General features: G+C 43.6%; 1 protein-coding gene across 4 annotated transcripts; it reads right to left on the bottom strand.

Annotated features, from left to right (window-relative positions):
- Nucleotides 1-14317: 14317 nt before the first annotated feature.
- LOC133924771 (protein indeterminate-domain 5, chloroplastic-like) lies at nucleotides 14318-20701 on the bottom strand. Of its 4 annotated transcripts, none has more exons than XM_062370470.1 (4): nucleotides 20052-20701; nucleotides 19666-19968; nucleotides 18022-18421; nucleotides 14318-16001 (listed from the first exon to the last, which is right to left on the bottom strand). In XM_062370470.1, exons 2-4 carry the CDS (start codon nucleotides 19850-19852, stop codon nucleotides 14849-14851), a joined length of 1740 nt encoding a protein of 579 aa, XP_062226454.1. In that variant the 5' UTR covers nucleotides 19853-19968; nucleotides 20052-20701; the 3' UTR covers nucleotides 14318-14848. The 4 variants fall into 4 exon arrangements, with proteins under 4 accessions (XP_062226454.1, XP_062226452.1, XP_062226455.1 ...); XM_062370468.1 differs by having other exon boundaries at nucleotides 20193-20701; XM_062370471.1 differs by having other exon boundaries at nucleotides 20423-20701.
- Nucleotides 20702-22346: the final 1645 nt, after the last annotated feature.

Below are 22346 nucleotides of genomic sequence, written 5' to 3'. Positions count from 1 at the left end.
GCACCCGGGTGAAACGGGACGGGACCCGTGCATTAAATGGACCCACGCCCCCCTGCCAGAGCATGGCAGGGTCTGACACTAGGGCGTGGGCAGCTGAGAATGTCAGGATGTCAGGCCGCGCGTGCCTATTAAATGCGGCATTCGTGTCTTTGACTGGCTGACACCCCGGCGAGGGGACCCTTTGGGTCGTCGAACGATCTTGCGCGAACCTTCGGGGAACCGAGTCCTCGGGGGCTGCCACGTGCAGCCCCGAGCACTCTCTCCCGAGCACTCTGGTGAGACCTTCGGGGAACCGAGTCCTCGGGGGCTGCCACGTGCAGCCCCGGGCACTCTCTCCCGAGTACTGGGGGAAACCTTCGGGGAACCGAGTCCTCGGGGGATGCCACGTGCAGCCCCGAGCACTCTCTCCCGAGTACTGGGACTCCGCGGATCATCGGGGAACCGGGGTGCTCGGGAACCAGAGGCGGCGGTCCCGAGCACCTTCTCCCGGGACTTAGCTTCTTTTTATCTCGCAGGGCGGACCTCGCGGGATGGTGACGCGTGGCGGATGGCCGGCTCGGTCTCGGAACTTAGGGACCCCTGGTTCCCGATACATCGACAATACTGTTTATAGATTCGGTATCCCACAAACACTAACTATGGATCAAGGTATTTCATTCATGTCACATCAGGTATGTGAATTTGCTGAGTAATTGAAAATTAAACTTCTCAATTCATCTCTATATTATGCTCAGACCAATGGTTAGGCCGGGTATAGTAATAATTTTTTTTTATTAAACTTATCAAGAAGAAAATTGAGGAACATCCTATAAGGTAGTATGAGGTTCTATCGGGGGCTTTATGGGCACATAGTATATCTAGACATGATACCACTAAAGTAACACCGTATGAACTCATTTATGGACAAAATATTGTTTTACCTGTTGAAGTGAATCATAGTGCTTTGAGATTGGCCGAGCAGAATAACCTATCGGCTGTGGATTATTATAATTTAATGATGGACAACATTGATGAAGTGATGGATAGAAGATTGAAGGCTTTGAGGGAGATCGAGAAGCAGATTGATAATCTTGTGTGGAAGACTATTTTGCCTATTGGATCCAAGAACAATAAGTTTGGCAAATGGTCATCAAGTTGGGAAGGTCCATACAAAGTTGTAAGTATCGTTCCTGAAAATTCCTATTTATTAGAAATTTTGCAAGGTGAGAAATTGCATAGAGCTATTAATAGACGATACTTAAAGAAATAATGTCCTAGTGTATGGCAAGATAGTTAGAATACAAATGATGTAAAAAATTTATGGCCAAAGTTTTCCTTGTCGTCACCCTAAGGAGCATATGAGGCCACTGTTTTTACCATCATCCTGAGAAAGGTAAGAGAAGAGGTAACACATTGTCTATACCAGTTATATCGTGTAATTATATTTTTTTTAGTAAGCAAGCTTTACCAAAAAACATGCGGACATATATTGATGATAAGATTTGGTATTTATAGTAACCATTGCAAGGGTGATTAGCTTAATGAGCGACCAATGAATAATACCTGTGATCAATGAACAATACCAGCGACCAATGAATAGAATCTGTGACCAATGTGCAGTACCTCCGACTAGGGTGTAGTACCTGCAACTAGTGAATAGTAACCTACAACCAGTGAACATTACCCCCTCCCCGAACTAGTGAACAGTACCCTCGACTAGCGACCAGGCGACACAGACAAATGTTCAGATCGAGAACATAGTCGGATCGAAGAAAGATGAACTGCAATAAAGGGTACTTAGGTAGATATATGAGAATTTATGTAGTTGAATATGAAAGATATATTAGTTATAGAAAGATTGAAGATCATAAGACATAGCTGAATCATATCTGTAAGTTTTATACGGTTTGTATTAGGAGTCCTGATCTTATATGGCTAAGACCTGTTGCACTTTAAATATGAAAGGTTCATGACCAATTGAAATCATCAACGAATCGATCAAACACAATCTACTTTTTATTTTTTTCTCTTTGCCTAGTTCCTGTATTCCCGTTCTATTTTTCAATCTACATTGTTACATGTTCTTGATCTCAGCAACTAAGGATAAGCCGTCGGTCATCCGTGCTTTAACGGGGTCCCTCTCGAGCGTGAGTGATGGCGGAGGTTTGATGACGCAGCGCCATGACTAGAATATCCTGGTTACTGCTCGTTGGATCCTACACACAAGGTGTTCAGTCTTTGGCGCGATGTATTTTCGTGTCAATACTTACCTACAGCGTAGGTATGATTGCAACCGAAAAGCTGCAGTTAGCATCCAAATGCACGCATCTAAGAGGTGGGCGCGGAGTGCAACAAGGGCATGCAGCTCCAATGATAGAGCACATTCCTTAAAATTTATGGGGTCACGCCTTTTGTAATTTTTCATACCTTATATAGAAAAAAGTTGCTAAAGTAGAGCTATTTCGTGCTTATAATTATCTCTTAAGGATGCTATAATGATTAGAGCGGAGCTGCCCTAAGCGTCCAGGCATCAGCAGCAGCACATTCGCATGCATAGGATTCTTCTCTCCTCCCAGGCCCCGGCCCGGCCGCAAACCATGCCACGCCCGTGACCTGGGCGATATCATCACGCATCTCGCGGGCGAAGGTTCTCACCGGACAGGCCAAACGCGCCGCGACGACGCTACAAACAAAACGGCATCACGTCCCAACTAACCCTAATGGCTAAAGAAATCGTCTGATTTGCTGCTGCTCATGAGCTCATGCATCTTATAGTTTAGGGTTTGCAGCAGTGTGTGTCGGTCGTGAGTGCTTATAATATTACCGCTCAGCTTGCCTGTTCTTGGGAGAGGAGGCTGAAGAACTGATCAGGGAGCAGGAATTCCCAGTTTAGGCGCATGGATGCAGATGAATGATTAATTTCGGTGCAAACATCCTGCGGATCCCCTACGTTTGACAACAATCGGAGCGATTAGTAAATGCAAAGATTCTCCAGTTCTTGGAGGACCGCCAATAAAAATGCAGAGCTAGCTGCAGATAGATCTTCAGAGTTCAGGCCACATGCATGCCTCGGGGCTTTCGGAAAAAAATATGCATGCCTCGCGCGTACATCCGATCCACGGTACATGTTGTCAATTTCGGTTCATGGGTGTTTGCTAACCTTGTTCAGTTCTAAATCGAGCAGGAGAAATCAGAATTCAAGCACAGTACATTTCTGTACGTGTGTAACAAGGGGTTATAGTGCGTGTTTGGTTTCTCGGATGAGGTTTCGTAGACCTATATTGTATAAGCAGGCTGAAAGTAAACATGCTGAGTGAAGTTATATTTGTTGAAAAAGAAGAGCGTTTGGTTGATTGTATCTGTCTGGATATGCTGAGCTGAGTTTCTGTTTGTTTGATTGTATCTCATGACGTATATGTGAAAGACTACGACCTCAGGTTCCCCTGCGCCTTTTGTATCAGTCATTGGATCACGTAGCTGATACGAACAGAACTTAACAGAGTGAAATCAAATACATATTTCGAATAAAACAATCATATGATCAGAGTAAACGATGATATAGTGGATTAGGATTCACGACATATCAGCTAGTTAAAAGAGCCTACAATGGAGTGAAGCGAAACAAGCGGAAGAACCCAATGCCACATGTAACTCGGGTGCGGACGCGACCTTAGACTTCTTCTCTTTAACTTCATCTGGTTTGAGGTTGATCTCCATCTCAACAATTTGAAAGTAATAAGACTGAGTATGAAAGATATTCAACAAGTCATATACTACTTCAAGATGTTGATAGATGCATAAAGGATGACTCAAGGATAAGGCTTTACGGTTTTAGTTTTAAGCGTAAAGCAGTTTATGCAGGTATCCAATATATATTCTCTATTGATAGCTTTGAAATAGTTTAAATAATGTAACAATGTATATCTAGGGAGGGGCTTTACCTCACTCCACAGTCCATGACCGTGGACATAGCTATTCGAATAGATTTACACTCTATATAAGTTATACACTGTACACATGTGATATACTCAATCTCCAACCATTGCAAATAAAGGAGCGAATCATACCGAGATATTTCATTCACCTTTCTTACCGGACTTTTCTATGTGATCCATCAAGTGCTCCAGGTCTATGTAAGGGATAACATAGTACCACTTGGACCTTTGTATACTACAAGAAACCTAACTATTGATAATGACAGAATATCGTCATGGAATAATGATTTTTTTGTCATAGAATAATAAAAGTGATGCATTTTTTGTGTCATTCGCTTCATCATGGAATTTGCGTCATAGAATGTAATTAGTGACGAAGCCTACAAAATTGTCATAAAATGTGCGACATTTTATGACGATTTCACTGTCGTCATAGAAGAGAGGGTATTCTATGACATTTTTATTTGTCATGCAATGTCATATTAAATGTCATTATTGGCATGTGTTTCATCTTAAAATTCGCGTGGCCATGACCTATCTGTGACCAAAAACGAAAACAAAACTGTCACGCAAAGCGTGATCCTTGTGACAAAATATTTTGTCATGAAGTTATGTGTATCGTCACTAAGCTACAACATGCATTGGTTGATTGTGACAAAAAATTAGTCATAATGCAATATATAGTCTCTGACAAAATATTTCGTCGCGTAGTTATGTCTATATCGTCAAATATCTCTTGAGAACGTCAGCAATATACATTACAGAATAATCTGAACATTGTCTCAGCACAAGTCCTAGAATCTTTCACAAAAAGACATCAGATGTTAAGTTGTCTCAGCACAACTGCAAAATATAAGCATGTCTACATTGCCATGCTTGCAGCCATCTCATTACATCAAGTCACATAATCTCACAAAAATATGTACAACACGTGTCAAGTTGCTTCACCACAGCTACAAAATACAAGCATGTATGATGAACCAAAATCCATTCATCTATCAAAATCCATTCACCTATCAGAATCTACATGGTAGTCAGAATAAGGATGAAGGAGATAATACCTCAGGCAGGCTAGTGCTCGTTAGAGAGGTGCAAGATAATAGGGACAGGGAATGGGGAGATGCACATCATAGCAGAGCCGTCAGGTCCGGACAGTCGTCGGGCCCGCAACAAAGACGTAGGCCTGGGAGCTGGTGCTATCGCTATGTATGATTACAAGGAAGCGCGAAGCGGAGGCAGGAGCCGCTGACGCGATGGTGTGCAAGCATGGGGGTGAGGTCACTGACGACCATGCGTGAGGGAGGGTGTGACGGTGGTGGTGAGGTGCCGGGTGCGGCAGAGGAGGTGTGATAGTATGCAGTTTGAGGATAGTAGGAGCTCCACGCGCCGCCTCATCTCGCATAGTGCCACACCATGGATGCAACGACCAGCGATGAAGTGGTATCGTGGAGGAGAAAGAGTGTGGAAGGAAAGCACAAGGATAAAGGGTTAAAACGGAAAGGGTACAAAGGGATTTTGGTTTTCACAAGCGGGAGTTTGATTGCCAAAATTTTCATCTTTGCCGCTAGCGAGACAGTGCCAAGCTGCTAGAGTGCTCCCCATACTCTTCTCTCCCTCTGTGCAGTGGCCCTCTCAGTCTTTTGACTTGAGTCAAAGTGCCCTAGGTCCACATTCGTAGGTCTACTCAAGTGCAGAAAGGAACATGATGAAAGCTATCTAATGAGATTCACATTTGAACTAATGCATTCCGAAGTTTGTAAAATTCATAGAAAAAGGTTGGTACATCCAAAAAGTATGAAACTTGTTCTATTGCCTTGCTATGTCAAGAATCGATTTTCAATCTAAAAATATGAACATCATGTTAGAGTTAATTTCATGCCTAGAATTAAATATATTCTGTAAGCTTCAATAATTCATAATAGATTGCTTAGGCACCCATAATTGATGAAACCACTTCTAAGCATCTTCTTAAGGAAAATACCGGTTAGCATGTTTTGAGTTGCAACGTACTATTAATTGTATGTTTGAGGAACACACAATATATTGTGACCATTTAAATATATAAATTTCACATGTGTAGTAAGTTGATGTAAAGAACTACCATGAGGTGGCGCTCACCTTGGACGGACGACACGAGCAACGGTACACATGGCGGTGGCATGTACGGCTAGGAGCAGAGTGCAACAACGATGACAGGGTGCACGGCGCGCACGTGGGCTATGTGGTGCGCTGGCCTGACGCGACCGAACGACTGGGACAACGCACATGATGAGTTGCTGGTGGTGGTGGGAGCGGCACACGTGGGAACAACACCATGGAAGGTGAGCTTGGGGTGGCTTGGTCCGGTGAGGAATTGACGGAGCAACTTAGGGGAGCGATGTGGGACAACGCATCAGAGGTGAAAGTTTATCTAGACCCTAAGTGTAGTTTTGATAATTAATGACAATACCCATAAACTAATAATATTATTGTGAATTGTTAGTAGATTGTTCTATAGGTGATGTATGGAGAAGAGATATGCATCTAGATGAATAAGCTCCATGTGATGTTCGGGTAAATTAATGACAATACCTGTGAACTAACAATATTATTGAGAATTATTAGTAAGTTATTTCGTAGGAGATGCATAAGTGATAAGACATGGATTTATTGAGGAATGCCACGAAGATCAAAGATATGTATCAAGATAAATGAGGTCTAGGTGATGCTCATGAGAAGAAGAAGAAACTCAAGAAGGTTGATAATAAGCGTGAATGCTAAGTTATGTGAAGATCAAGTAACTTAAGGTATAAGTTGCTAATGAAGTTTTATGAACTAATCCATATGCTTCTTGTCAATGTAATTTTGCCATTAACTGTTCACTCTTTTGTGACAAATAATTTTCTTCGTCATAGACTTACATGAAGAAAAGATTAAGGGGGAGTATGTTGGATTTAATCCTTGTCATAGGCCTTGGGGACTCGTTTTACGCCAGTGCGGAAGGAAGGAAGGAGTTCGTATACGGCTATAACATCATTCGTATGAGTGCAGAGTTCGAGTTGGAGTCGGATCGTGGGATGGTACGATTCGTGTTAGGATTCGGAGTTAGCAGGTCGCTATAAATATGAGTTGTAATCTATAAATTGTAAGCAAGACACAGAGTCGTGCAAGTGACGAGTTGAATAGAGTCTAAAAATTTCCTCCAGAGAATTTGTGCTTTGTTTTAATGTTCTCGTTCAGATACGCGAGTTCGTTCTCACCGAGTAGTACGCGACTCAGGAGTAGCTGGACGTTGTTGGTCGATTGGCGTGATCGAGAGCAGCACGTACACGACGGATAGCGAGACTAGTCGTGGTCGAGCACGTACGACTAGTCACTCAAGCTGGTCGTGACTGGTGGTCGTGAGTTCGCGTGTTTCCATACTTTGGTTGCTCGATGGTCGAGGAACCTGGTCGCTTGCGTTATCGTGAATTCGGAGTGGTTGCGCACGTGATCCAATGGTCGGACCCAACATATAGGATGTTAGTAAACTAGTAGTACCAAACAGTAGTGACATTTTACATCGGTTGATTTAACCATTGTTTCAGATGGATAGTTCTTAGATGAACGCACTAGCTAGTGCGTAGCTATGATCGATCAAACATGCTTTTACAGACGCCATAGGAGTGTCTAAATAATCAAAACTGAACTGAACTCAAATTAGTTCTTAACGAAACATAGTGCTAAGGAACGTTCTAAAAAAAACTCAAAATTAGGAGCACATTGTATCCATAGGAAGTTCGGTTTGCATGAATTGCATACAACCCATGTATTCATGCAAGAGGTTGTGTTTATTGTTGGCTCTTCACCAAAATCAAATAACCACGAAGAAGACAAACATGCAAAGGAACGACATATTTTTTTTCAACACACGCTGCTACTTTATTTCTCCCTCACGCACATGTTACAACTCACGAACACTGACTCTTTTATCATGGATCATTGTGGGGTAACCCCCAACCCTTTATTATACATGGGCCGGATACTAGACTTTAAATCATACTCCGATCCAATCCTATTCCTACTCGGGTTTTTACTCCTACTCTAACTCTATTCCTATTAGGATACTACATCGACTTTGACATGGACTCTCGTATATGCCAAAACTAAACCTACCATAAAACAAGATTAAGTCTAACAATCACCTCCTTAATCTTATTTTTCTTCACATTCTAATCTTCTAACTAATCTTGCACTTGTCGACGCAGTCAGGCTCATCTACAACTTGTCAATCTCATACTTGATCCAAGATGATGGACACTTCTTCATCTTCCTGGACTCACTTAATTCAGGATGATGGATGCTTCTTCATCATCCTGCACTCACACTTGCTCTTAGTTCAGGATGACTGAACACACATCTTCTACCCTGCACACACCTGATTCATAATGATGGACGCTTCTTCATCATCCTGAACACACACGTCTTGGATATGCATGGGCTCAACTACATGCACGATCAAGATGCACACGACATCTCATACGTGCGTGCCACCATGACATATCGCCATCACCACCTTGCCATGGAGCCACATGATCCACATTGCATGCATCAATCACACCACCGCAATCATGCCACAACACCTTGTCACGCTGGCTGTCACTCACCATCTCACCACCATCGTCGATGTTGCCGCAACCACCTTGCTGCTAGACTTGACGATGTCATGCCGCTAGTGTCGCAGCTCCTCGATGTAGCACCGACCTAGTGATAGCATCATCTTCTACATCTTGACTAGTGAAAGTGCATCTAGCCCCTATGTGTGGTTTTGGTAATTAACAACAATACCTATGGACTAATAATGGTGTTGAGTTTGTTAGTAGGTTGTTCTATAGATGATGCATGGATGAGAGATATGCATGAGCTCTAGGTGAATGGGGAGATTGAAAATGCATCGAGATGAATGAGCTCTAGGTGATACTCGGGTAAGTGATGATAATGCCTATGTACTAACAATCATATTGAGAATTGCTATTAAGTTATTCCGTAGGAGATGCATAAATAATGAAGCATGAATTCTTCGAAAAATGCTATGAGCTCAAAGAATTGGATCAAAAGTCATTGAGATTTTAGTGATGCTCATAAGAAGAAGAAGAAACTCAATAATATTAGCAATAAGCTTGAAGGCTAAGTTACTTGTGGAGATCAAGTAACTAAAGGTATGACTTGTTAATAGAGTTTTATGGGCTAACTTGTGTGCTATGTGTTTAAGAAATGAGTGGGGTTAGGTTCTATATGAAGATTGACAATATGCATGAAGGCTAATAAGTTACTTGTGGAGATCAAGTAACTTCAGGTATAAAAGTTGTCATTTAGGTTTTATGGACTAACTTATGTGCTTTGTGCTTGAGAGTGAGTTGGGGTTAGGATCCATAAGAAGGTATAAGTTGAATTGAAATCATATGTGTCAAGAGTGAAAAACAAGAGTGGACTCCATATTTGATAAAGTAATTCCTTGAAGATGTAGAATACAAAGTGGTTTTCTGTGGCAATACGGTGAAAGGTAAGCAAGACTCGGCTGTGATGGATCATCTGGTGGTGAAGGACAAGCAAATGACTTGACGCTGAAGGACCAAGACGGTGGTGAAGAGCGAGTGAAGGCTTTGCGCCGATGGACCGTGCGAAGCCATGGAAAGCTATGGATGATTCACATATATCATATGAAGAATCAAGAAGAGATAGAGTGAACAATATATGGAAGTTGGCAACCCTCAAAGTTTGAAAGAAAGAAGCGGTACTTGAAAATTTTCAAATGCTCAAAGTGGTTCAAACGAGTTTTATATTTGAATTTGAGTATAGGTATACCGCACTATTAAGAGGGATGTGACATGAACTAATTGTCATGTCTCAGTGCTCAAGAGTTTCTAACCAAACCCAAGTGAGAGTTCTTTTTAGAAATTCCGGTGTGGAAAGTGTGAAAGTGTCCGAATTGGATTTCGAAGTGTTCTTAATTCGATCAAATGTGTTTTAGGTCATGAATTCAGTTGGAATTTGTAGCCCTCTGAATAAGCTTTCCATATAGTCCAAAATCGTCGAAATCAGACTTCGGCATCAAAAGTTATCGCCGTTTTTCAGAGGTCAGCTGTGCTGAACCCGGATACTCCGGGTTGGGCCAGATACTCCGGGTTGTCTGAAGTCTTCAGGTGAGGCTCCACCAGAGAGTCTCGGGTTGGGCTGTTTCAGTTGACTCGGATACTCCGGGTCAGGCCAGAAAAGTCTCCAACGGCTAGTTTTTTTGGAGGTGGGTATTTATATCCCCTCACCCCCATCCTTTGGGGCTGCTGCAAGGGCACGAAAGAAACACATTTTAGAGCCAAAATAACTCGTCCACACTCCATTATAGTGTGTAATTTGAGAAAAAAAGTGAGTTGTGTTGAGAGATTGGAAGATTGAGAGCAAGTGAGCATAAATCCCATCTTGAGCACTCGAGTTCATCGGCAAGAAGTTTGATTGCGTTTGTTACTCTTGGAGGTGAAGCCTCATAGCCGGCTAGGTGTTGCCCAGCGAGCTCCTGTGTTTGTGGTGAGCTGCGGGAAAGTTTGTGAAGACTTTGATTTCACCTCCGCAAGGGAAGAAATCAAGAGTGGATCGAGGAAAGCGGTTGAAAGAGACCTGGCTCGTTGGAGCTTCCTCAACAGAGACGTAGGATTCACGGTGGTGAATCCGAACTTCGAGAAATAAATCTTATGTCTCCTCTCTTGTTCCCTTTCTTTTGAGCTCTTGCTCAATATTTGTGCACATTGCTCGATCTACATGTTCGTGTGCATTTGATTGTAGGTTCTCCGTGGATCTACGTGAAATCATCACTTGGAACACACAACATCACTTGGTTTGAGCTAGAACTCTTTACCCGTACTTTAAATTCAATTTCAAGCCTAGTTCTGTACATAACCCGGAGAATTCGGATCAGTCCGGAGATCCAGAACTGTACAACCCGGAGTATCTGGATTAATCTGGATACTCCGATGAACAGTGTTTTAAGTCTTTTTCGATTAATGTTTTCTTACATATCTTTTGCTAGAATTGAATAATTGTTGTCATCTTAGAATTGTAATTTTCACACTTATTTAGCATGATTGTGCACTAATTGAGCCTAGCATATTTAGTTTTTTCACTTGTGAAAAATCCGTTAATTTATATTCCGCTGCAAGTTTAGGCCAACAGTAAAAGGGGACGATTTTTTTTAGGAAAACGCCTATTCACCCCCCCTCTAGGCGACATCATTATCCTTTCAACTGGCTCTGATACTAATTGTTAGCTTTTCACCAGGATCAAACAACCACGAAGAACACAAACACACAAAAGAACAACAGATTTTTTTTTCTCAACACACGCTGTTACTTTATTTCTCCCGCGCGCGCATGTTACAACTCACGAACACGACTCATTTCTCATGGCTCATTGTGGGTGTTCTCCAACCCTTCATTATATAAGAGACGAATATTAGACTCTGAATCCTACTCCGGTCCAATCCTATTCCTACTCAGATTCTTACTACTATTTTGACTCTATGTATTAAACTCCTATTAGAACACTACTTCGACTTTGGCATGGACTCTCATATATGCCAAAACAAAACCAATCATAAAACAAGATTAACTCTAACATTTGTGTATACTAGCTAAGTGTCCATACATTGCAACAAAAACACAAATATTTAATACGATAACATCAAGCACAAACTCAAGATATAAAGATATGGATGCGTTATAGGAACACCATCGAACGAATATGTCGGAAGCGATGTCGTAGTTTTGATTTCAGATAGGATACAAAAAAGGAAGAGAATATTATCCGCTATTTTTTCTCTTAATTTTTTTTTTATTTTCATTAGTAAAACGAGTCTCATATCCATAACCGGTAATAAAACGGAGAGGCTGGAGGACGAGAGTGGATGGCAAAAGTGAATAAATTATTCAAATTTTAAGAATTTTTATTAGATGTGATAAGACTAAGAGAAAAAGTGATATGAGAACCAACTTGTATTTTATACAGTAAAAACCTACGTTTGCTGAATCCATCACCGGCTCTGTTAAAAAAATCCCCTACACTGAATGCATCCTTGTGTAAATGATCCACCTAGCTAGCTGTAACCTCTCCGATGTTAACAACATGAATTCTTGACTGCTTTAGCCATCACAGCATCATCTGTCTCCCCGCAGCTTCCTTCAATTATTCTCTCCTTTTTGTTTGGCTTTCTGGGGAACAATTGTACTTCTGACAAGTCTTTATCTTGACACACTCTCATCATCATGGACAGCACACAGAGACAAAAGTGAAGACTGATGGCGGGCTCCTTTTCCCTTACCTCCCAAGAATCATTGGAAAATCGCAGCCACTTTTGTGGGCGAGACCTCGAGCTTTACGGCAGCTGTCCCTGTCGGCTATCGTCGCCGCCGTCGCCGTCGTGGCGTCGTCGTCAACACACAACGCAGCTAGCAGTACGGGAGACTTCCGACAATAATTCGAGTGAGTGACCAATAACCACCTCGATCGGCCGCAAGGCGTCGAAGAGGAAAGCCAAATCTTCTGCATGTTTATGTGTAGTGTGGCCACGAGGAGCCACGGTCAAACAGCGAATCAAACAGTTCGGCCTAAACATTCCTTTGCTGACTGCTGAGAGGTGTCTGTACCAACCACCAAACCACCCTCTTGTCCTCCACTGATTTTTTTCGTCTTCTATTCCAAGTTATTGTTATACGCCATGAGTCCATGACTGATGCATGCAAAGCCCTGGTTATAGTTATACACACATGCAAATGTGCACACTGTTCCAAGTTTCAACTCTATTTTTTTTGTTCGATTGTGCAGAATTTTCTTGTGTCCAATTCCCCCAGAAAATGCATGGTTTATGTTCAAGCTCGTATCGATTTTCCATGAAACAAAAATAAAGGAACATATTGGACGGCCAGTTATCTGAATATACCATGCGTCGATATGGATACCGATATACATATCTTAATCTATCTACAAAAAATACATATCTGAATAATGTTCAGAAGAATGCAATAATTTGTGCTGCCCAAGCTGTGGTGTGCGGCTGACCTAGACGGGGTGCATGCACAAGGCGAAAGCTACGCCCTATCGCTCGCTCTCTGTCCAACGAAGAAAGAGAGACGGCAGAACCAAGCAACAGCAAGCACGAGAGCTTAGCGACAAGCTAAGCCACCCAGTGTGCCGTGCGTATAAGCCAAGGGCTAGGTGGTCACGGGCAGGAGGAGGGCATCTTTTCATCTGCTCTAAAGATCAGCTCATGCAGTGCTAATACTCGAAGTGAGGATCGGAACAGATGCAGTTTAATAGAAGGACTTGCAGTTGTCATGTAACATATACAGTGCCTGCGTTTACAAATGGACCTAGCCTATATGCCATGCACGCCTAGCACGCCTAGGACTCTACAACTCTACGGGGCCATGTCGATCCGAGTCCCATCTTTCTCTTTGAATCCTAATTGGAATAAGATATCCATCGTAATGCAATCTGGAGTAGTCTAATTCAACTCTACCAGTTCTAGCTCATTCAACAAAGTTCATCTTATAAATATGTCGCACCTTTCACATCCAATTGCCAGCTTTTGTGATACATATATGAGAAAGATAAGATGTCTCTCATTGATGTCGCACCTTTCACATCCAAATGACAACAAAGTTTAATCTTATATATGAGAAATGCAATTAATGCTACAAGCTTTCTCTATTATAAGATAGGAATAAGTCTATATGTCTCACGTATCAAGGGTTGACTACTTAACCCTCTCACCTATGAAACTAGGTATTTTGCTCTCCAAACTATCTAAAACCGTCTAAATAACCCTGTGGTGGTTTTGCCTCATGAACAGTGATAGATACCAAAAAAGATCTCTCTTTTTTCTAATCCAATGGGAGACCTTCCCAAGCTCTAAAATTTTTAAGATGATTTTTGTGAGATACTTAATTCATATGCAATCCATTTCGATTAGTTTGGCCCAAAAATCCTAAGCCAAATTCAAATTAAAATTCTTCAAATTTGCAACCTTTTCTAAATTGCTCTAATTTTTAAGACTTCAAAATAATTTCCTAAAATCTGAAAAATTCACTAATATTCTTCAAAGGCATAGAGTAATTTCTAAAATTATTTCAAGCCCTAGGTTATATAGAAATTTTGTGAGTTCCTTCACAAGGCATCACTCCACATTAAACTTAACAATTTTAAATTTAATTGTAAATGCATTAGTTAATTACTCAAAGCTTCAATTATGATGCTCATGAATGCTTAATTACATGTTTAAGAATTTTGGGATGTTACATTTCATCAGGCACCAAATGAAATTTTAACATGACATCTTCATAAGGCATGGTTTGAGCAATGTTACATCCTATAATAAGAAAACTGCATGAACAATATAATAAGAAAACTGCATGAATTTGAATTAGCATGATTAATCGCATTGTAAGGGGAACAATATTGTTTTGCTACAAGAGAAAAGGTAATTAAAAACAACAAAAGGAGGGGATTGGAGCAAATTAAGCTCCACATCACCCCCATTAAGCTAGCTACAAACATCCTTATTGGTTCTATCACCAGAACTATACTTAACCCAACAAAGATCCAACTACAAGGAAGGGAAAACGAACAACATGAACACGTCCAACACGAAGACCAACCCCCACCACGAGCAAGGGTCATCAAATGCGTCCAACTAGCACTAGCTTACTCCATTAGTCAGAGAAGACGCTTCTCTCTCTCTGTCTCTCACCCAAGGTAGCTTTATCCCATGCATGCATGCACTCACTTATGCGACTTACTGGTTGCTAACTTGCCACTACGCTATATAACCTTACTCCTCTCATGCATGCATGAACAAACTCATCTGCTGGATCAAGTCTCAGGCTCACTCAGTACCATACGAGCTTATGTCCTGTGTAACCTCGATGTTGTCATGGCATCCTGCCTCCGTTGAACGACGAGGCCGACTTCATCTCGGCCTCCAAGGAGCTCATGTCGCTGCTTCCTCTCGGAGTCGACATCCCGCGCACGATGCCGCCCCCCACGCCGAGGAAATCCCGCGTCATGTCGCCGCCTCCCTGACCGAACTTCACCTCGTGCGCCTCCATGTCGCACAGGTGCCTCGGATCAAACATCCCCGCGCCGCCACCGCCGTTGCTGCCACCGAACATTCCTGCGGCACTAACGCCACCTCCAGTGAGCGAGTTCATCAGGTCGTTCAGGTTCGCCTCGCTCTGTTCCATGTGCGCCGCCGCCGGCCGCACATGCGGCGAAGAGCCCACGAAGCCTCGGAACATGGATGCAGCGCCGTTAGCGCTCGAGGTCGCGCCCATCTGCGCCGCCTTCTGAAGCAGAGCGGTCGCCGACATCTGCGGAAGCATGGACGCCTGATCGTTGTAGAGCCCTGCCAGCGGAACATGGTCTCCACCACCAACGAAGTTTCCGCCGAAAATCCCCCCCGCTGATGCCTCTGAACCCCCGCCGCCGACGCCTCCATCTGCTCCGCCGCTGAACTGGTCATTGTTCATGAGGCCCTGGCTTGCATGCTCGTGACTAGACCCCGAGCTGTTGCCATTGTTGGCAAAGAAGCCCAGGTTGAAGAAATTCGGCATCGAGGTGCCGGGCCCCCCTGCACCATTGCCTTGGAGGTCGGGGAGCTGCATGAGTCCATGGAACGGCTTGGCCTGCAGGAACGAGTGGGACCCATTGCCCACGTCGTCACCGAAGTCCTGCCCCGCCGCTGCCGCCGCGTTGAGGAAGAACGCCGACGGCGGAGGAGCTTGCGGCGAGCGGAACGCGGACGAGCCGGAGGGCGACAGGAGGTGATCGAGACGAGCGGCGATGCCGCCGCCGCCGCTCACGCCGCCGAGGCGGAGGAGCTCCGGGGACGGGTGGTGGTGGTGGCCGTCCTGGAGTGTGGAGGTGAGGTGGGAGCCCACCTGCGAGAGGCTCAGCGCCATGTTGCCCGCGTTGCTGGCGCCATAGAGTTGGCTGGTGAGGCTGCTCAGGCTCGTCGGCGGCAGCCGCGCGCTCTCCTGCGCGAGCGCGTCGCAGAACGCCCTGTGGGTGATGAAGCTGTCCCTCCTGCACGCATGCATCGATGGGTAAGATACATCATTCACTCATGTGCTTTTTGCTCAGCATCCTGGCTAGGTCAGAGGCGCACGCCACGGCCATGCATGAGCCCGAGACGCGCGGTAAAAGTGCACAGTAGAAGTTGATGCGACAAGTAAGCATGCAGGTTGCGTTAGAAACGTCAGGCGGTCACAGCGCCATGCATGCCACGATGGAGGACGGCGTGGGCATCGAGGAACAGCGGCATCTCGGCTTAAGATGCTGTTTCTGATCAACATGTGAACACTGCAACTGGACGCATGCATGCTGGTGCTGTGCCACTGAATGTTATGTTGTAGCTGGTTTTCATGAATCTGAACAGTAACTTTTAGTTTCTGCATGATCTGCATTTTCCCCTTACGTGGAGACAAGAGTTTGTACTATATGGAGTATGTCTTTAAGAGGAGTACTGTATTTCCTGATGATGCTAAAGACTAGTATTACCTGTACCCTTACATGGTTTCTGATAGCATTAGTCGCAGGTGTTTGGTAACCATGCATGCATGCACATACCAACCAGCCTCACCACAAAGCTAGCTCAACATGTTCGGAGAAAAAGCTAGCTCAAGAACCCAGAAACCCATGCCAATCAAGGTTGTAAAAAAGGAGAGTGATATGATAGGTTGCCATGCTATATACGCGGATACACCTCTCATAGGTTCCCACTAGTAGGAAGCTTCAAACGAGAAAGGCAGGAGAAGACATAGGCGTCAGAGTGTGATGCACACGAACACACACACCAAGGAGATCAGTGAACTTTGTGGAGCTGGTGAGCTCACTTTCCAAGAGACTATGCATGAGACAGTCACACACAGGTGTAAAAAGAATTAGGCCTTGCATCACTAAGTAAAACTAATCTACTAGTAGCCCCTAATCAAAATTATTTATCAACAAAATGTGGAATCAGTGGATTCAAATTATTTGTAGCAGAAACAGTAGTAGTGAGTATAACTCAAGAGGCAGCCATATCGATGCCTCTCCTGTTGATGCTCTTATATATGCATACTTCCCATTGGAGAATTTTTACCATATTCATGAAAGATAGGAGTGGAATGACCACACCGCTTGCATTGGAACATGTTGAATTCCATCAATAAATGAACAGTGCATTTGAGTTTCACTAGGTGATGCATGACTCATGAGATACTACGAAGGCATGCATGGTAACGTATCCACGAAAAGGTGTGGACCTGACCTGGGCCTGGCCTGGCTCACTGCCACGGCCAACGAACGGTTCTGCCACTTCTAGACAGCAGCCAACTCACATGAGAACATGCTAGGCTTACATGGCAGCCAAGTGATTCAGTAGAGAGAGAGAGAGAGAGAGAGAGAGAGAGAGAGAGAGAGAGAGAGAGAGAGAGAGAGATTAGGCAAGAGAGAGGGAGCCTGCCTGCTGCTCCTTACAACTTGGCTGCTACTGACAATAGTGGACCAGTAAATGCGTGGGTCTACAGGACACTAACAACATAGACAAATGCATGTCCGTGTAAACGTGATGTGTGATACTGTAACGAGTCTTTGGCTAGACAGAGGAGAGACTTGTTCGGTTGCTGCTTCCCTAGGGAGGGAAGTCAGGAAAGGGAAAGATGAGGGCCTTCGTCGTCAGCAAGGCCAAAAAGCTCAACCCCCAAAGAAAAAGCAATTTCACGTGCGAGCAGTCTTCCAGCACGCCCTCTTCCTCTCTCTCCCCCGCGGCCGGCGCGTCTCTTCTTTCTCATCATCAGATCAGGTGAGCACCGAAATTATCTACAGCTAGCCATGTCGTCGCAAGCCCAAGCAAAACCCTAACCCTAGAGAAAACCAAACCATGGGACGTTCCTAATACTTTACTCGCTCACCGAATCCAAGAAACCATATACAAGCGGACAGCTAGAACAGGCTCATGCAGTGCAAAGCCCCATGACGATGCCGTGCCTTTGCCGCCATGATGCAGCAATCATGTACAAATATACAGTACGAACGAAGGGAAGGGAAGGCATGGGAGGCGTACCGGGAGAAGAGGGTGCCGCAGTCGCATCGGTACTCGCGGGTGCCGCAGATCTTTGAGTGCGCCTTCCAGTCGGACTGCACTGCGTAGCGCTTGGAGCACTTTTCGCACTTCCACTTCTTCTCGCCGTGCTTGCGGCAGAAGTGCTTCTTGATCCCCGTGAGGTCGCCGAGGGCGCGGGAGGGGTCGTGGTGCACGCACGTCGGCTCCGGGCAGAGGTAGACGCGGCGCCTCTGCACCTGCAGCGGGTTCTTCTGCTTCAGCTTCCACGGCAGGTTGTGCCCGCGCCGGTGCAGCTGCAGGTTCTGCTCGCGCTGGAACCCCTTGTTGCACACCTCGCACACAAACCGGTTCGTCGCCATCAGCGTCTTCGGCGACAGTGCGATCACCTCCGCGTCGGGGTCTGCTTCCAGTGAGTAGTCGGCGCGCCGAGGAGAAGCCAAACACACAAGTTTAGTTTGCTGTAGTGCACATATATATTTAGAGCATTGCATATATAGCCCTTTGATCGACTTGATGCATCACGTTTGAATGAACTGGAAAAGTATGCATGGATGCATGGGTAAGGCGTTCTCGTCAGCATTTAGCGTGGATTAGGAAGATACAAGAGATTACATGATTTTATTGATTTAGTCTTAATTATTTCGAGGGAATTGTTCTATAATTTTTTGCTTATAAGTTAGGAACGCCTGATTAACAAATGATGGTGGGATCTAATAATGAAGATATAGTAATTTGTTGAAAATATTTTTTCCCTTTTCTCTCGGTGGGTGTGAGCTGTGGTAGAGACAAACTAGGACATGGAGAGGGGAATATTTGCACGAGATTTTAGGGAGGAAGTTTGCAGGAAGAGATATAGAGAACAAAGGAATCGATATGGATTGTGTCATGGCTCCTATTTGCTTCTCATAATTGGGGGAAGAACTGAGTAACAGCTCATGTACATGGAACCTTAGGAAATAACCTGAATTTATTTTTTCTTGAGAAATAAATGGAACTTTGTTCTTTTTCTTGATAAAAAAATTGATAACTTTGAATTCTTCAACCATGCAGTTGATCTGATCAAAACATGAGACTTGAGAAGAACAAACATAAAAAAAAAGTAGTCTGGCACCATGAATGAAGTACTACTTCTACTTTCTGTTCTCCACCTGAATTAATTCTCATTCTCAGGTGTGAGTATAGAGCTTTAAATGAAGTATTGATTGAAGGTGCAAATTAAAAGCCAGACTCTTCAATACTACTTGCTTTGTGTGAAGTACTAGAGGGTAGGTAGGGGATCCATTGAACTAGCTAGGGAAGACAGAGAAATCAAGAACTAGCTAGAGAACGATTTCATAAATTTAAATTCAGTTTCTAATAAAAACAGGCTGTAGTTTACACAAATCTGTGTTCAGAAAACAGGCAATCCTCCATTAAGTAGTGTAGAGTAACAATTCCGAATCAAGAGCAAGAGAAACAAAGGAAGATAACCACAAAGAAATAGAATGAGAAAGAGAAAACCAGCAAGTGCATGTGAGAGAAGATAGATGCTCGCACTGCCAGGAACCATATCACAAAACTCCAATCGATCCAGACGAGATCTTGCAGCAAATATGTTATGCATGCATGACCGGAATTAAAAAGGGTATTTGCAAGAATAATTGCCTGGTAAAGTTCTCTTCTTCTTGGGCGGTGGCGGTGCCGCCGCCGGCGCGCCTTGGCCGGACGCCACGCCGGGCAGCGCCGCTGCCAGCTGCTGCTGCGGTGATATCAGCGGCTTAATCTGGTCTTGCTGGTCCCCATCCCTAATTCCGAAGAACGCCGCCGCTGCAGCCGATGAATTCGATGCCATCGCCCCCCGATTTCTACTCGCACCAACTTAAAAACGAGAGCAAAATTTCTCCTTTCCGGTTGCCCTTTGGCTTGTTCTTTGGATTGGCAGTGTCAATTCTTCTTCCTTCCCCTTTGCTGAAACAAGCAATACTTCCCAAGTGAGTCATCGCAATTAAGAACAGCAACAAGCAGGTATTGCCAAGAAACAAGATACACACACAGCAGGCAAGCAGCAGCCATGGGAGAAAGATCAGAAATAATTTTGTTTCGAAGACAAATCGAGGAGGAGTCCGACAGAACCAAAAGGAAAGAGCAAAAGGAGAGACCCCAAAATTCCTGAGGAAGTGATATGGTTATACCTCTCTCATATGTATGTGCTCGGAATTGATCTGAAAAAACAAACAAATCGACAAGAAGCCGAGAAAAACTCCGAGGCATCAGCCGCCTAGGACTCTTCCGAGATTAACAAAAGAACAAAGCGGACAGGGAAAACCAAACAAACAGTTGCACTCAAAACAAGTAAAAAAAGCAACACAACAAAAGCTCGCAAACACCCACACCCACAAACTCATATATGACACAAACATACAGAGAGATATTTAAAAAAATGAGGAAGTTTGTTCCTTTTCTACACCTCACTCTCCCTAGTACTGCTCCTCTTGCTCGCTCTTGCTACCGAGGAGATATAGCAGTGGAGGATGGAGGAGGCTAAGAAGGTTGTTGTCTCATTTCCCTGTCATACTTTTCCTTCTCTCTTCTCTCTTCTCTCTTTTCTGCTTTCCTTCCACACCCTTATATGATCCACTACAAATCAATTTCTAATTTTTTTCCTGTGCCCTTTCCAAAGCCTATGCACACCAGGAAAATATATAAGAGAGGTGTTTTTTTATATACAACTCGGAACAAGAGAGAGGAGATACAGCGGATGGGTGCGGGGCAGCGGGGGCCAAGCTCACGAAGCAAGCGGTGTCGTGAAGCGTCTGAGGATCGGGTCCACCGACTGCGTGGGGCTTGCCTCTCACCATCGTACACGCGCAAACTTTTCCCTAGGGTTGTTTTGGTTTTTTAGATGTTTATGGGGTTAGGAAGTGTGTATTTATATGTGGGTATGTGTTGTTACTCATGCATGAAGGGAGTACTCATTAGTAGTATTACCTAACTTAAGTTAGATCTATAATTATTTTTATAGTATTAGTTTGTATGTATATCTCTTATATGTATAGTTAAAAAGATTACTTATAAGATGATATTTAGATCTCACATTTTATATATAATTGCTGATGAGACAATCTTAATTGGTCCGTTAAAGCAAATATAGTAAGAACTAACCCCTTATATGGTGGACGCCCAACCGTATACTAGATGGCACAAAATACGCTCTAACAACTAGTGATTGGTTTTTCAATCATATGTATAAAATGCACTTGCTTATGTGACCATGATTAGCATCTATCCACCATTGATTATATTCAGCAGAGTCACGTGTAGGCACTATCGTTTCTCTAACAAGAAGAGAAGTATTCAACTCCGACTTCATTCAAAAGCGCGATATGCTAGTAAAAAATTGACAGGCGTTACATGGCTCATAAGCTAGTAGTGAACTTAACTGTTTTGCAAACGAAACGCTTTTAAGTTGACTCACAGGAAGTGCCAAATAGGGCTATAGTGTGCAACTTCTCTAATCATATAGCAATTGGAGTAGTACATATAGTTTACTGTTACACAGTTATTAATAGAGCAACTGTTCATATCGGTGTTAATTTTGTTCATATTGGTGTCAATGTGTGCAGTAGAAAATACTTTTTATGAAGTGATTAATTTTTGTTAGGATATTGATTGCTGGCAAGGACTATTATTTGTTGGTGATCAAGCTAATTATTTCTTATACTACTGTTTAATTTTATATTTTCGTTTTGGCAAAAGCACGTGCTGAAGTAAGACATATCAGTGCTGATACTCAAACAGTACATATAGTACTAAAAAAACCCTTAACACTGTCGGCTCTAAAACCTCTTTCACTGCCAGTTTTAGAGCTGATATTAGGCAACGGGCAGTGATAGTCTCTGACTATCACTGTCGGCCCGGGATCAGAAGTGAAGTGGTTATCACTGCTTGTTGAAGGCTTCAGCCAACAGTGATTGCCGGTTCCCGATTCAACATATTTATGGTCAAAAAAGCAAAAAATATTTTTTACGGCCAGGGGGCACCCGATCAACTACTCCTCACCTGCTCTCGACTAGAAGCTCGAGTACCAATCATTGCTCACTCGCTATTTTTTTTACGTGAGTTCTAGGACTCAAACTCACAATCTCGATGAGAAGCTCTGCGCATGTGACCTCTCTAACCATCTCACCTCTCATCCGTTCTTGAGTATAATAGCAAAATCAATTATTTTGATATCTTCTCATCAAGCGTTTGAATGACTATTTGCACATCTAAATGAACCTAAATGAAAAGGTTGTCAATTACAAAGTTGTGCATCTCGTCAAGTTCTACAATGTTAATATAAAGTT

The sequence above is a fragment of the Phragmites australis genome, chromosome 7 (assembly GCF_958298935.1).
Source record: "Phragmites australis chromosome 7, lpPhrAust1.1, whole genome shotgun sequence".
In the NCBI taxonomy this organism is placed as follows: Eukaryota; Viridiplantae; Streptophyta; class Magnoliopsida; order Poales; family Poaceae; genus Phragmites; species Phragmites australis.
Note: the sequence above shows the minus strand (reverse complement) of the source record. Positions and strands in the feature narration are given on the sequence as shown.

Coding starts and splice junctions, on each gene's coding strand:
- LOC133924771 (XM_062370470.1), bottom strand. CDS start 19,852: ATGGCATCGAATTCATCGGCTGCAGCGGCGGCGTTCTTCGGAATTAGG. Junction 18,422..19,665: donor GAAGAAGAGAACTTTACCAG/GCAATTATTCTT, acceptor CACTGGAAGCAG/ACCCCGACGCGGAGGTGATC. Junction 16,002..18,021: donor TGCGGCACCCTCTTCTCCCG/GTACGCCTCCCA, acceptor GCATGCGTGCAG/GAGGGACAGCTTCATCACCC.